Source organism: Polistes dominula, unplaced genomic scaffold (assembly GCF_049000335.1).
Source record: "Polistes dominula isolate Pdom_NZ unplaced genomic scaffold, Pdom_raw_medaka contig_17, whole genome shotgun sequence".
Taxonomy (NCBI): Eukaryota; Metazoa; Arthropoda; class Insecta; order Hymenoptera; family Vespidae; genus Polistes; species Polistes dominula.
The window spans coordinates 3,583,409-3,597,462 of record NW_028301049.1 but is presented as its reverse complement, the minus strand read 5'-3'; the positions used below and the strand labels follow the sequence as shown (position 1 = coordinate 3,597,462).

The 14,054-nt window shown below is 30.3% G+C and overlaps 4 protein-coding genes and 1 long non-coding RNA gene across 6 annotated transcripts; 3 read left to right on the top strand and 2 right to left on the bottom strand.

Moving 5' to 3' along the window:
* The first annotated feature begins 1,354 nt into the window (after positions 1 to 1,354).
* Positions 1,355 to 5,540, top strand: Ahcy (adenosylhomocysteinase). The gene is made up of 6 exons (XM_015323877.2): positions 1,355 to 1,566; positions 2,543 to 2,733; positions 3,327 to 3,668; positions 4,308 to 4,523; positions 4,619 to 4,845; positions 5,176 to 5,540. The coding sequence occupies exons 1-6, from the start codon at positions 1,536 to 1,538 to the stop codon at positions 5,471 to 5,473; spliced, it is 1,305 nt and encodes a 434-aa protein (XP_015179363.1). The 5' UTR covers positions 1,355 to 1,535; the 3' UTR covers positions 5,474 to 5,540.
* Positions 5,541 to 6,013: 473 nt separating this feature from the next.
* On the bottom strand, positions 6,014 to 10,455 carry LOC149031578 (uncharacterized). The gene is made up of 2 exons (XR_016177668.1): positions 10,351 to 10,455; positions 6,014 to 6,785 (listed from the first exon to the last, which is right to left on the bottom strand). It is a non-coding gene; the product is annotated as an uncharacterized LOC149031578 (long non-coding RNA).
* LOC107067944 (uncharacterized) lies at positions 6,770 to 8,618 on the bottom strand. Its single transcript, XM_015323894.2, has one exon. The coding sequence runs from the start codon at positions 8,616 to 8,618 to the stop codon at positions 7,842 to 7,844; it is 777 nt and encodes a 258-aa protein (XP_015179380.2). The 3' UTR covers positions 6,770 to 7,841.
* On the top strand, positions 10,443 to 12,581 carry LOC149031577 (uncharacterized). Of its 2 annotated transcripts, XM_089175681.1 has the most exons (3): positions 10,443 to 10,604; positions 11,724 to 11,964; positions 12,052 to 12,581. In XM_089175681.1, the coding sequence occupies exons 1-2, from the start codon at positions 10,454 to 10,456 to the stop codon at positions 11,948 to 11,950; spliced, it is 378 nt and encodes a 125-aa protein (XP_089031807.1). In that variant the 5' UTR covers positions 10,443 to 10,453; the 3' UTR covers positions 11,951 to 11,964; positions 12,052 to 12,581. The 2 variants fall into 2 exon arrangements, with proteins under 2 accessions (XP_089031807.1, XP_089031806.1); XM_089175680.1 differs by having other exon boundaries at positions 11,724 to 12,581.
* Positions 12,582 to 12,645: 64 nt separating this feature from the next.
* LOC149031576 (uncharacterized) lies at positions 12,646 to 13,764 on the top strand. The gene has a single exon (XM_089175678.1). It carries the CDS (start codon positions 12,934 to 12,936, stop codon positions 13,762 to 13,764), a length of 831 nt encoding a protein of 276 aa, XP_089031804.1. The 5' UTR covers positions 12,646 to 12,933.
* Positions 13,765 to 14,054: the final 290 nt, after the last annotated feature.

The following is a 14,054-nucleotide window of genomic DNA, read 5'->3' as shown; positions in this document are numbered from 1 at the left end:
GCATCACTTGAAGATTAGAATTTTTCAAAAAAAAGCCTATTTTCAGTTAAAATAACTTTATTTTTTTTTAACAATTTTATTAATTATTATTACACAATGAAATTTAACAAATTTATAATTTTTGAAAACATTATTCAAATTTATTTAAATTGATCAATATTTTGAAATTAATTTAAACACAAACTTTTAAATATCTCAATTTATGAATAAATTTATAACGATAATCTGGATCTGAAAATCAACTAACTTGGGGGCGCCACATACTACTTGACGTATCATATATGCTACATATGTCAGTAGTTTTCAATGTTTTTATATTTTTGGCGCTTTTATTAAATCCAGTTGTTTTCAAAAAATTAATTTCGTCATTTTTTATTTTTAAGGAATTGATTACAAATAAATAAAAGATATTTCATTTGTAGAGGCTTTTGTATATAGTTAATACTATGCGAATATAATGATTTGCACTAATTGTAAGATTGCATAAGATTTCTCATCTTTTCATCAGTGACGTATTAAGTGATAAGCATACTAAGTGGCCACGGGGTCTTGGAATACCACCAAAAGGTCCCCGAGGTCTTAAAATGTTTTTTCATTAAGATTCGATATTTAAGGGATATTATGGTATAACTATATACAATGATTGATACATTCTAAAATCTGCTAACTTAAATTGATTTAACTTACTGATTATTGATATTAACACTTACAGCATGATTAATTCATCATTGATTAATCATTCTTTGTTGTCATCATCAAAATCATATTGCTAATTGATTCTACTAATCTTTTAAAAATATAATTACTTTACTTAATTATTAAAATGTGTTCCATTCAAACCATTATTTATATAAACCAACCACCAAACGTTTTCCTTCTTTCAAAAATATTATTGAGCAACATTATAGAATAAGTGGCTTAAATACCGTTGATTATTGCAGTATGTATACATATATGTATGCTTTTTTGCTGTTAATAACCTAATAAGAGTTTTCTTGAAATTTTTAAAGCTTGGGGCCCTATCTCGACTATATCTATCATTGCTTATTATAACGTATTTAAAATAAAAGTAGAATTATGAAAATTTTGTAATATTTCATGACTGTTAAGGATTTCTATGGCATTTCAGAATACACTTTGAGAACCACTGTTGTTCTATATATGTATGGATATAAAGAAGGGGAAGCTGCAGTGATGAAAAAAAAAGGTTATCAACTTTGAAAAAGTTGGAACTTGCACTCTTTTCCCAGATTTTGACAATCTCGTCTGAGAAATTATCGGATTTCAAATTTTCCCGGGGCGTACGATAATTTTCTGCCGCGTACGATAATTTGGCGCCCCTGTGTCGATCAAACGAACTAAAGTCTCTGGGATCACTGCTGCTGAAACGATTTGATAGTGTATGATAGTGCCGGGTTGAACTTGGGTTATTTTTGATATTTTATACTTTTTAAATTTTACAAATTGATTGTTATATCAATTGTTAATAATTATTAAATATTGAAAATTATAACTGTAAAATTTGAGAAAGAAAAATGTCAACTGCAAAGCCTGCATATAAAATCGGTAAGTAGTTATAGGCAAATTTTAAAATATAACAGTAATTTTGCTAACATGTGCTCTCGTTCATTTTGGAGCAATAATTTTCTACTTATTATATAAAAGATTTTTAAATTATATTATATAGTATAGATAAATTTATTATTAATTAGAATATATATTTATTCAATTTTATAAAATTTCTTCGTTCATTACATATAAGTATTTAATTGTCTATTTCGCGTATTTTTTCAATACATGTAATATATGCAACGTGTTACAGGAGTATTCATACCACAGTTACTACTATAAAATTTGAAATAATTGATATTTGATTGTAATGCTAAGCTTTCAAATGTTTACACATAGAAACCTATTTTAGGATCATAAAACTGTCAAATTAATGTCAATTTTATTACAATGAAATATTTTATTGTCATGAAAATATAATTTTACTTAAAGTATACAAAATTTGTCTCACAAGAATATTTGCATTTACGTGTGAGATTTAATAAAAATACAATTAATATTTTTAGTTAGATCTCATTTGTATATATATAATATTTTTCAAATAATAAATAATAAAACAGTAATAAATTATATTATCAAATAACTTTAATCTATTAACGTTTCTCATGAACAATGTATATATATTTTTTTGTTTATAAATGTAATTTATAAATGTCAACTAATATATAAATCAACAACTAAAGTTTTGAATGTATGTTTATTAATAACGTATATCATAACATATGACATTATAAATAAAGAATATATTTAAATAATAAATAAGGTAAATTTAAATATTTATTTTACAATATTTGAAATATATATATATATATATATATATATATATATATATATATATATATATATATATATATGTATGTATAAAAGGAATGGAAATGTTTGCTTTTTTAAATGCAAATTATAGTTCATGATCTTTATACCTTTTCTTAAAGTTAACATATTTATTAAAGATTTTCTTATTTTTTTGTTATAGCTGATGTATTATTGGCTGATTGGGGCAGAAAAGAGATAACCTTAGCTGAAAATGAAATGCCCGGTCTGATGGCAATAAGAAAAAAATATGGTCCATCTAAAATATTAAAGGGAGCTCGCATTGCGGGTTGTCTTCACATGACTGTACAAACTGCAGTTCTTATTGAAACTTTAGTAGAACTTGGAGCAAAGGTGACATTTAAATAATAATAGTAATATAATATTAATAGTTATTTATTATTGTACTTAAACGTACAATTTATAATTTATATATTTCCTAAATATATATTTTTACAATCAACAATTGTACTTTAAAATAATATTTCTTAACACTAGATATATCACCATTTTCAGTATACCTATTTCTACCACACTAGTCAAAATGACTGGTGTATAAAAAAAAATGTTTAACAATAATAATTTTAATAGATAAATGGATTTATAGACATTTTTCAATTATTTACAGAACTAGAAAATGTTACATGAAGTAGAAATTTTCAATTAAAATGGCCCCCGACTAGTCAAAATGCCTGGTCTCTGGTATAACTAGTGTTAACAAATCTTTCGCAAGATTTGAATTTAAGCTAGAAAAATATTTGTTGTTAATGTATTATGTATGACTTCTTATCGTATTTATTGACTTGAACTTTGACCTTTTATTAGAATTATAATATTATGATAAATCTATCTGTAGTATATTATAATACATAACATACATATTCTAGTAAATATTATATTATATTTCAAATGAACGTTTTCTTTTTTTCTTTTTTATTGAAATTAAGGTACAATGGTCATCGTGTAACATCTTTAGTACGCAAGATCATGCGGCTGCTGCTATTGCAGTAACTGGAATACCTGTTTACGCATGGAAAGGTGAAACAGAGGAAGAATATTTATGGTGTATAGAACAAACCTTAGTGTTTGAAGATGGTGAACCTTTAAATCTGATCCTCGACGATGGTGGTGATCTTACAAACCTTGTACATAAAAAGTTTCCAGAGTACTTAAAAGATTGTCGAGGAATATCAGAAGAAACTACAACCGGAGTACATAACCTTTATCGTATGATGAAGGAAGGAACTCTCAAAGTGCCTGCAATCAATGTTAATGATTCAGTTACAAAGGTTTGTTTTATACACATTTCATTCGTAATTCAAATGTATAATAGTATTGTTAAAATTAATTTGGTGCCATAAATAAAAACTAAAATTGTTTTTAAAAGGTACACAATTAATTTCTATGCTTATATAATACATTATATTATTATGAATTTCTTATCTTTTTAATTATCTTTTTTAACTCATTGCATATGATAATCTGTATGCCCAATACTCTTTCATGGTCCGTACATTTTAGAGCTTTCCAAAATAATTTGGTATAATACATACCATATGTATATAATTATATATATATTATATAATTGTATTATACTAATAATTTGGTATAATCAATTTTCCAAAATATTTGGTATAATACATATATACATATGTATATAATTTTTAAATTCACATTTATAAATTTCTAAATATTGACTATAAGAATTCATTGGTTCTTTTAATCAAATATTATAATATAATTTAATGAAATTAATTTGAATTCATAGAGTCGTTGGTACTACGTGCACATAAGAAAGTATCGAAACAAAAAATCTAGTAACCCATATATACAAGAATTCACATAATATAATAAGTTAATTTATAAAACTTAGAAATTGCAGAAATAATGTGTTGTAAAATATGAAAATATATTATTTTTTGTTTTAGAGTAAATTTGATAATTTATATGGATGTAGAGAATCTTTGATAGATGGTATCAAAAGAGCAACTGATATCATGATCGCTGGAAAAGTATGCGTGGTAGCAGGATATGGAGATGTTGGTAAAGGATGTGCACAAAGTCTTAGAGCATTAGGTGGTCGTGTTATTATTACAGAAATAGATCCCATAAATGCATTACAAGCAGCTATGGAAGGATATCAAGTAAATGTCAAAGATATTTATTTAATTGAAATCTTCGATATTCCATTTTTTAAGCTTTACAATTTTATTATAAATAATTGCATTATTTTGATCAGGTAACTACAATGGATGAAGCATCTACGATTGGTCAAATTTATGTTACAACAACAGGATGTAAAGACATCATTGTAGACAAACACTTTTTAAATATGCCAAATGATGCTATTGTTTGTAATATTGGACACTTCGATTGTGAAATAGATGTTACGTGGTTAGAAAAGAATGCAGTAGAAAAAGATAATATCAAGCCTCAAGTGGATAGATATACTTTGAAAAACAATAGGTAATTGATCATTATTAATGTTAAATACAATAGGGTTGTTTTATTTTTTACATACATAAAGCCAGAGTTGGTTAAAATATTTTATATATTGAAATTTCATTTCTTATTTGAAATATTAATGTTATTTTAATTTGCAACGAATCTATTATTTAAAATAGAAATTATTCAAATATATTATTCAGCTCTGCATAAAAGCCATATATTCTAGTATTTTCACGATTAATGAAGATATAATAAGGATAGAAACAACATATGTGGTTTTCAATTCAAATAACCTTGAAATATAATATTTAATAATATACTAAATTATTAAAAATATTCAAATTTTAGACACATCATTTTACTAGCAGAGGGACGTTTAGTTAATTTGGGATGTGCGACAGGACATTCTAGTTTTGTCATGAGTAATTCTTTTACAAATCAAGTATTAGCACAGATTGAATTATGGACTAAATCTGAAAAGTATACGATAGGCGTTCATATGCTGCCAAAGAAATTAGATGAAGAAGTTGCAGCACTACATCTCAATCATCTTGGAGTAAAATTAACCAAATTAACACCAGAACAATCGAAATATCTTGATGTTCCTGTAGAGGGTCCTTATAAGGCTGATCATTATAGATACTAGCTTTTTTGTATCTTTTTTGTAAGCATTCTATATGTACTTGAATAAAAATATTGGCATATATAAAATATTCTGCAACATCTTTAGTAATTTTGTAAATTTGTAAATGTACCTGTCAGGTATTTAATAAGATTATATAAAACGTTGATAAGAGGGAGATAATCAAGTAGTTATTACAATACATTTTGTCGCCATTTTTAAAGATTGGAATTATAATCAACTCTTCCCATTGTTCCGACAATAATTTCTTATTTCATATTAATTAATTTAATTCAACAATTTCTTCGATCAATCTATTCACCCCCCCCCCCATTTTATTAGCTTCGCAGGAATCGAGTCAATCATCGTTTCCGGTAATTTATGAATATTATAAGAAATAAACCCTACAATTATCTTACTTCTGATAACCGGCACACATGATTTTTTACCTTTAATTATTTTGGATGCCTTGTTTCATGGTTCTGCAGAATTATACATTTGTGCTGTAATCCATTATATTTTTTGTGATATCTTTGTTTCCACTGATGGCATTTGAAAACAATATTTGCTATTCCTGATATGAATATCAATTTTTACAAGTTATTATACAACGATTTCTATTCTAAAAACTATTAAACAATTTCTTTTTGACGTATGATAATAAGACGTTATCAATATACGAAATTGATACGATAACGATTTGACATATCTATTATCTCTTCACTTAATTGTTATGTTATGGATAGTAGTAATTCGAGTTCTTTGATCAAATTTTTCTGTATTTAACGAATTCGTAAAACCTTCTTTGAGCTTATTAAATTGACGTTTATGACCTTTGCCCTTGTCAAATTCAGATCGCGAAGATTTGGTAGTTTTCTTTTATTTGCTAATTCATAAGTCCTATATATCTGCAAGGCAAAAAATACAATGAACTTTGGAATTAGAAGCCTTATTTTAGTGATGGCGAACCTATGACCCCTGAGTAGACGCTAACATGCCACGCTCAAACCACACAATGCTCTACCACAAGCAAACATCTTACCACGTGTCAAACTTACTTTTATTTTTTAAACGCTTTGTCATACACACGCACACACACAATCATACTACGTATTCCACTCGACATAATTTTAGTTGAATAACGAAATTTGCTTTTGTAATGACGTTTAGGTCAATATATTTCTATGAAAAATGTCAATGAATTTTTTGTAAAATTAACGATTACAAATAGGATTGAAAATAAATGGTTGTGTAGGGAAAACATTTATTCCGTATCCGGTTAAGGATATCTGATTTTCCTGCGTTGTCGGTACCACCCAATAGTATAGAAAAACACCTTTTATTTAACAAATTAATTAGTTACAATCCGTTAGTTATAATCCACACGCAATAACACACTCACACCGCTGCTTTTCGTAAAACACTTAGACGCTAAATCGCACTTATCGTATCGTCACTCGCTATACACTTTTCGCTCAATCATCCTCTAAGTCGCACGTGTTCTCTCGCTCAAAACACACTTTATTGTATCGCCTAATCATACAACTTAAATCGCACGTCTCGCTCTAACACTCTCTCTCTCTCTCTCTCTCTCTCTCGTAGCAATTTTTCGCCAAGAAACAAGCTTATCTTTGTTTACGCCATCCTCTCCTTATGAGGCTTCTTCCCCACCCTGCATCCCCGAGGGACAAAACATCTTCAAAACGCTCTCGAACCTTTGGACTCACACCGACTTACACATACAACCTCTTGAACCTTTGGACTCACACAGACTTACACACACAACCTCTCGAACCTTTGGACTCACACGGACTTACACACACAACCTCTCGAACCTTTGGACTCACACAGACTTACACACACAACCTCTTCGATTTTTTTTTTTATGTGTATCGCATGAGTTTGAGAGAGACAACATCAACTTTTCGTTTTTTGCTGCCATATTCATGCAGAGACATTTCTCCACTTACAACACAACCGTATATGGTTTGTTTCCTCTATCTGTAATATCTCTATGGATATATGGCCTCAGAATTCGTAATTCTTATTCATACAAGCTCGCATCAAAATTACACAAAATTACATACATCACCAGGCTATATATCAAACTTCACACTCACATTCTTTTCTCCCTTCACGCTTTTTCAACTTTCGCCCACATACAAAGTCTTACACAAGTACACAATGCTACCATTGAAATAATAAAACGAATAATTAACTTTATAATTAAATCATGCAAAAACTTATATTACTACCCAAACAAAAATGGTCAATTAAATCTTAACTTATGAAGAACGAAAAATAACCACTAAAGCTATTAACATTTTATTCTTTAACAGTTAAACTAGAGGTTTATCTCTTCCTCGGTCCTTTGCTTTCATCTACTTTTGAATTACGTAACAGTTATTTCGCAATGTCCTATTTTATATTTTGCTGCTAGTTTAGGAGACAATGTAATAGAATTAGTATGTTTTCCACCCTTGCCCTTACCGCCACCTTTCTTATCACTGCTTCCTGGACCTTTTTTGTTTTTACCCCAATCTTCGTCGCTATCACTATCACTAACACTTTCTTCATCAGCAGAAGAATCCCTCTTATGCTTACTGGTTGATTTCTTAGTTGGACTTCTCCTTGTGGGTTTCTTTTCCTCCTCCTTTTCTTCCTCTTCTTCCTCTTCTTCCTCTTCATTCTCTCTGTCATCTGATCCTTCACTAGCGGCTTTATTCTTTTCCTTTTCGCTGTTCTGCTTTCCTTGTAAACCCTCTATAACTAAATCATGTACTTCCTCTCTTTTTGCTATGAGATCGACATCTAACTTTTTTTCTATCCGTTGTTTTACTTTCTCCTCTAACATTGTAATAAGGTCTGTATCTTTTAAAATTGCGGTTACCTCCCTACGGATCTCGTCCTTAGATATATCAGCCATGACAGTTCTTCTCGTTGTGCGTACTGCTACTGACGAAATCGCGCTCTCTTTAATTTTAGCGGCCCCTAAATGAGATAAGCCTATTCGGCTCTCTGAGTCACAAACATTTATGCTAAATACGTTCGGCAGATTGCCTTCCGTTGGTTTCGCTTTGCCCGAACGCCGGACCTCGACGTGTCCAGACTTTATCGATAATTTTACGTTATTTAAGAAATTTGTCCCTAAGACAAGATCATGTCGCATTCACAAATTAGGTACCAAATAAATTTTAGTCTTATATACTTCCCCGTTAACCTTGATGGCAGCCATAAAGTGACCTAGCGTTCTAGTTAATTCCGTACCTATACTTCTGAAATAGCTGCGTTCGTCTTCTACTCGCGGCGCTCCAATTTCAGCGTAGGCGCTTTCCCTTATTAACGTAATATTGCTATCCGCATCTATCAGCGCAGAAATTTCTGCATTGTTTATCGTAACAGTCTTTTTCAAAAAGCTCTTACTTTTTGAAAAATCTTCATTAATCTGAACAACCGTCACTGATGGTATCTTTTTGGGACACCCGGCAGAGATGTGACCGAATTCCTGGCAGTTGTAACATCTCATACCCTTTTCCCTCGATGGGCAGAACGCCGCTCGATGTCCGCTCGCTCCGCAGTTGCGGCAACCTTCGAAGATCCGTTGCTGTTCATTTGATCTTTGCTGCTTTTCCTCACTCGTTCTCCCCGGTCTTCTCCATACTCAGTTAGCTTCGGACTCTGTCGGCAACTGTACCTTTTCGAACGAAGTAAAGAGCTCAGATTTGTTTCGGAATCCCCTAATTCTCGCCGTGTTCTGCAAAGTCATGTCTGGGATTCCCTCGATCAGATGTTCGATCAGCTCTTCGTCAATAACGGACGCGCAGTTCCCCAAGATCACCTTATCGTGGAAATACTTGCTAAAACTTTTACCATGGTTCCACTGTCGCCGCAGAAACTCTCTTTTTCTATCAGCCCAAGAAGGGAGATGTCGAAACATCTTTCTTATTTCATCGAGCAGTTCCTCGTTCGTCATATCAGCGTACTCCGCTCTTGAGTAAAACCAATCTGCAGCTTTCTTTTTTTAAGTCGCACGTGTTCTCTCGCTCAAAACACACTTTATTGTATCGCCTAATCATACAACTTAAATCGCACGTCTCGCTCTAACACTCTCTCTCTCTCTCTCTCTCTCTCTCTCGTAGCAATTTTTCGCCAGGAAACAAGCTTATCTTTGTTTACGCTGCCTAGCAACGCTCCCATGAGCAACATGACGTCACACACAAGCTTGCGCTTGTTCTTCGCTACACACGCAAACACACAACACACACCGGATGCTTTTACTCCCACAGTTGTAAGATGCTTAAAACTAATTTATACGTAATTTAGACGTTGCATTACAAAACTAACAGAAAATAAAAACTAAAACGTTTTTTTACTCACTGTTCTCTTTCTGTTTCTTATTGTAAGTGCATCATCGTTCTTATCTACTAATTTAATTCTAGTTAGAAATGCAATACTTACAACTGGAGATATGCTTACTGAGTAAAGTATTGCTATCAGATAAATGAAAATAGCATAAAAAATATTAATTACAATTTGAATTTATAATATAGCGTTTAATAACGCTTTTCAATATTATACATTTTTATTTTATTATAATATGTACAAACTTTAATAAGGCATTAAAAATGTTCGATACATATTTTTGAATGAACTACATAAAAATATATTAATTCTCTTGTCTGTTTTACGAATTGATATTGCCTTGGCGCAATACTCCTACTAAATATGTAACAGCAGTTATATATTTTTAAATTGAAATAAAGGAAGTAATTTGAATCGTTTAATCGTCGACGCAATATGAGATATTTTTAAAATAAAAGTACAATAACAATGCTTTATATGCGTAAGATATTTAAATTTTTAAAACAAATGGCATAAATATCAATTTAAATTAGACCTACTATTCCGTAGTCTGTATAAACAACAGCTAATACAATTAATAGATTCAGTTGACAACCAAAGTTGTATTTGATCGTAGTTTCTGTATAGATACATTAAGCAATTATGAATTTAGAAGGTTCAGAAGATAGTGCAGTGATCATTTCTGGAATATCTGGAAAATGTCCTAGCAGCTGCAATATCAATGAATTAATAGCGGGGAATCTAATAAGTGGGAAAGTTTGCTCGATTTTAGATCATGAAAGATGGAAATTAGGTAAGAATAAGTTAATCCTTTATATGCACGTGTAACTTTCAAGTAACATATTCATTTTTCACCATTTTAATAAACAATTTTAGTTTTTTTAAAATTAAATGTCATATACATCTTAATTTTTAAATCTACAAACAATTACAAAGAATATAAAAAGAATACCAAGTACAATACTTCCATTAAAAAACGTGCGAAAAGATGAAGTATATTTATATATATTTATTTGTAACGTCAAGTGAAAATTGTTTCGTAGAAATTTTGGCCGTTGTTACCTGAAAGTCATAGTGAATATACTGCAAAAAAATTGTTTAACCAAAAAATTTTTTGTTCATGTGCATATATATATATATCTATATATATGTTTATAATTGCTGATTTTTCGTTTCCCCAATTTTTTTCGATTGAAAAACAAAATTTGGCCCATAGAGGGTTACATTAGTTTTTATACGAAAATATGTTACTGTTCGAAAGCGTTTTTAATTGTCTCAAGCCTGTTTAAGTTGTTCCTTATGTATGCCTGAGTATGTGTGTGACTTGTTGCTGACAAAGAAAAATTTCTCTCAACAGTCATATTACAGTACTTTTTTTTATTGGTTTCATAAAATATTATTTTCTCGATCCTTGGTCTAAAATACCATCTCGGGATTGGGGATAATTTCTGATCTAACGAAATTCGACAACTTCTTTTTTGGAATTACTACTTTTTTTGGATACTACGTTTGAAGCAATTATTAATGCTGGAAACTTTCTGAATTAGGTAAAATAAAAGTATGTCAAGAATAATTACTTTCTGTACCTACATATATAGACAAAAAGGCAACTGTTTCTTGTATTTTGATCATTTAAATAATAATGAAAATTTTTAGAAAAGCCAAATGAATATTTTCCTAATTTATAAATAATTTTTGGTTGTATGCATCTCGAAATTTACGTTTGTTGTCATCCGACGGGCTAAGCAGATCTTTCGATAAAAATGCTTCTGGAATCTTAAGAAGCGAGTCGATAGAAACTATTTTCTTACAAAGAGCCAAAGATGCAAAGTGACTTTATGCTGAGGTCGTTAATATTTTTGCTAGTTACCCTCTAGCAATTTTTAAGAAAAAAATTGTATATTTTTTACAGCTGAATTTCAAGCTCAAATAATGAAACAGACATTGAAACAATGTGGTTTAAGACCTAGCGACGTAACTTACATCGAGGCCGATGGTACATCAATCAAATCAATGGATCTAGAAGAAATAAAGGCAATAGATCTTGTTTATGGTCAAGATCGAAGTTATTCTAATCCTCTCTTAATAGGATTAATTAAATCAAACATTGGTGTTATACATTTAATAATAATATATTAAATTCAATAATCAAGGTAAAATAACTGAAAAGACAAAATTTAATTTAACACAATACAAATTTAGTTTATTATTCTGTATTAGATTCTGTTTGTAATTTCTAGGTACTAATTGCTATGGAGACCGGAGTTATACCTCCGAATTTTCATTATTCCGAGCCTCCAGAAGAAGCGCAATGTCTTCAGGAGGTTCGCGTAAAAGTCATTACAAAACCAACCATTTGGACGGATTGCTACGCTGCTATTAACACACAAAAGAACATTACATATATCATAGTTTAATAAATTATATCTTAATATATATAAATTACGTGTCACGTTGTTTGTCCGCAATGGACTCCTAAACTACTGAACCGATTGTAATAAAATTTTACACACTGTGTGCAGTTTCATCCAACTTAAAAAGATAGGATAGTTTATATCTCAATTTATAATCGCAATATTATTTTATTGCGAATTATTTGTTTATTAACAAAGAGTCATGATTATCTCTGCTAATTCGATAAGATTCTAACAGATGGTGGTATAAGGTAATTCGTTGACTTAAAGACGTGCGTATCGGACTGATTATAAGTCACAGCAACGCGTGGCGGAGCACCCCTAGTAGTATATAATGATTTTTTTTCACAGAGCTATCGATGAAATTCGACAAACAGATTAATGTGATAGCTTGCCCCGGAATTGAGATGATTGGGATTCAATTTCAAGAAATAATATTTGAAAACAATCATTGGGAAATTATCGCGGATGAACTTCGATTTATCCAAAATATAAATAAAACAGAGATGGATATTGACGACGTATTAAACGTAGTACTAGGATTAATTTCAACAAATATTAACAAAAAAAAATATAGAAAATATATTGGTAATAAATGACTCAAAAAACAAAAATGAAAACATTTTGGAGTTTCTCGAGAATATCATACAAAGGACGAGGAAAAACTTCAATATAAAATTAATTACCAGAGAGTTCCTTAACCAGACAATGAATGAGAATTTTATTTTGACGATTATAAATAATGCGCATTTTAAGGATGTAAGAAAATTGATTAGTACTCTCGGTAAAGAATCATTTTTATTGACAATCATGGAAACAGAAGAGGAGGATCATGTGATCTCTGCATTAGCAAGTACTGGATTAAATGTCATTTTAAAGATCAACATTTCTCTTTGTCGTATTGTTCTACTTTTACGCAAAGAAAGAAATTTAAGAAAAGTGATTGTTTTGAGTAGCAAAGAAAACTGTCTAGATCGTTTAAAAATCTGTTTACGAGACTCGAAATATGACAATGTTATATTTGTGGTTAACACTATCATAGATAATCATTTATTTGAGATACTTCAAGGTATAAGACAAGAACCGGGATATAAGAAACTTCAAATCGTCGATCTACAAGATGCAAAAGCACCGAAATTCTCACTTCAAAATGAATTCTATGAATCACAAATAAAACTTAATCTTTGTGAAAACGTCTTAACGCCAAATGGGGAATGGGGCACATGCAGATGGGTGCCATTGTCAGTTAAGTCTACTTCTTCTTTGCGTTGGAAAGCACAAATTAATAAACTAAGTTCTTTAGAATGGACGGAAGACCTACCATTGTTTAGAAGAAAAAATGAAAGTATCGTAAAAGTAGAGTTTCCAACATTCGACTTGAATGTTTACGAATACTGCTTAAAAAATGACGTCAGCCTAGAATCACAGATATCCATTACAGAATATTCAGGAACGGATGAAAAAGGTCATAGAGTAATGGGGCTTGTTGATAATTTAACTATAAGTAATGAAATTTTACCAGATCCAGATTTAACTTGAATTATTTCAGAAACTTTAAGCTTTGAAGATGCTGCAACGATTCCCCAAGCTTATTTGGCAGCTTTTCTTATGTTACATTCAGATAAATGGAGGTTTAAAACAATTAAAACTGTATTAATAAATTTTGGTGCTAGTGAAATAGGACGGACAGGCTTTTATAAATTTATCTTTATTATATAATTTTGATGTTTACACTACTTATGAAACGGAAGCAGAAAAACGAGTCATCGAGTCAATACGACCAAGCTTACCACAAACTCATATTATATAAATGTTAATAATTATAAAAG

Bases quoted from the DNA above. Each gene is read 5' to 3' on its own strand.
- LOC107067944 (XM_015323894.2), bottom strand. From the start codon at position 8,618: ATGCGACATGATCTTGTCTTAGGGACAAATTTCTTAAATAACGTAAAA.
- Ahcy (XM_015323877.2), top strand. From the start codon at position 1,536: ATGTCAACTGCAAAGCCTGCATATAAAATCG. The intron at 1,567-2,542 runs GTAAGTAGTTAT...TTTTTGTTATAG, and splicing joins AAAGCCTGCATATAAAATCG to CTGATGTATTATTGGCTGAT. The intron at 4,524-4,618 runs GTAAATGTCAAA...TATTTTGATCAG, and splicing joins CAGCTATGGAAGGATATCAA to GTAACTACAATGGATGAAGC.
- LOC149031577 (XM_089175681.1), top strand. From the start codon at position 10,454: ATGAATTTAGAAGGTTCAGAAGATAGTGCAGTGATCATTTCTGGAATA. The intron at 10,605-11,723 runs GTAAGAATAAGT...TATTTTTTACAG, and splicing joins TCATGAAAGATGGAAATTAG to CTGAATTTCAAGCTCAAATA.
- LOC149031576 (XM_089175678.1), top strand. From the start codon at position 12,934: ATGAATGAGAATTTTATTTTGACGATTATAAATAATGCGCATTTTAAG.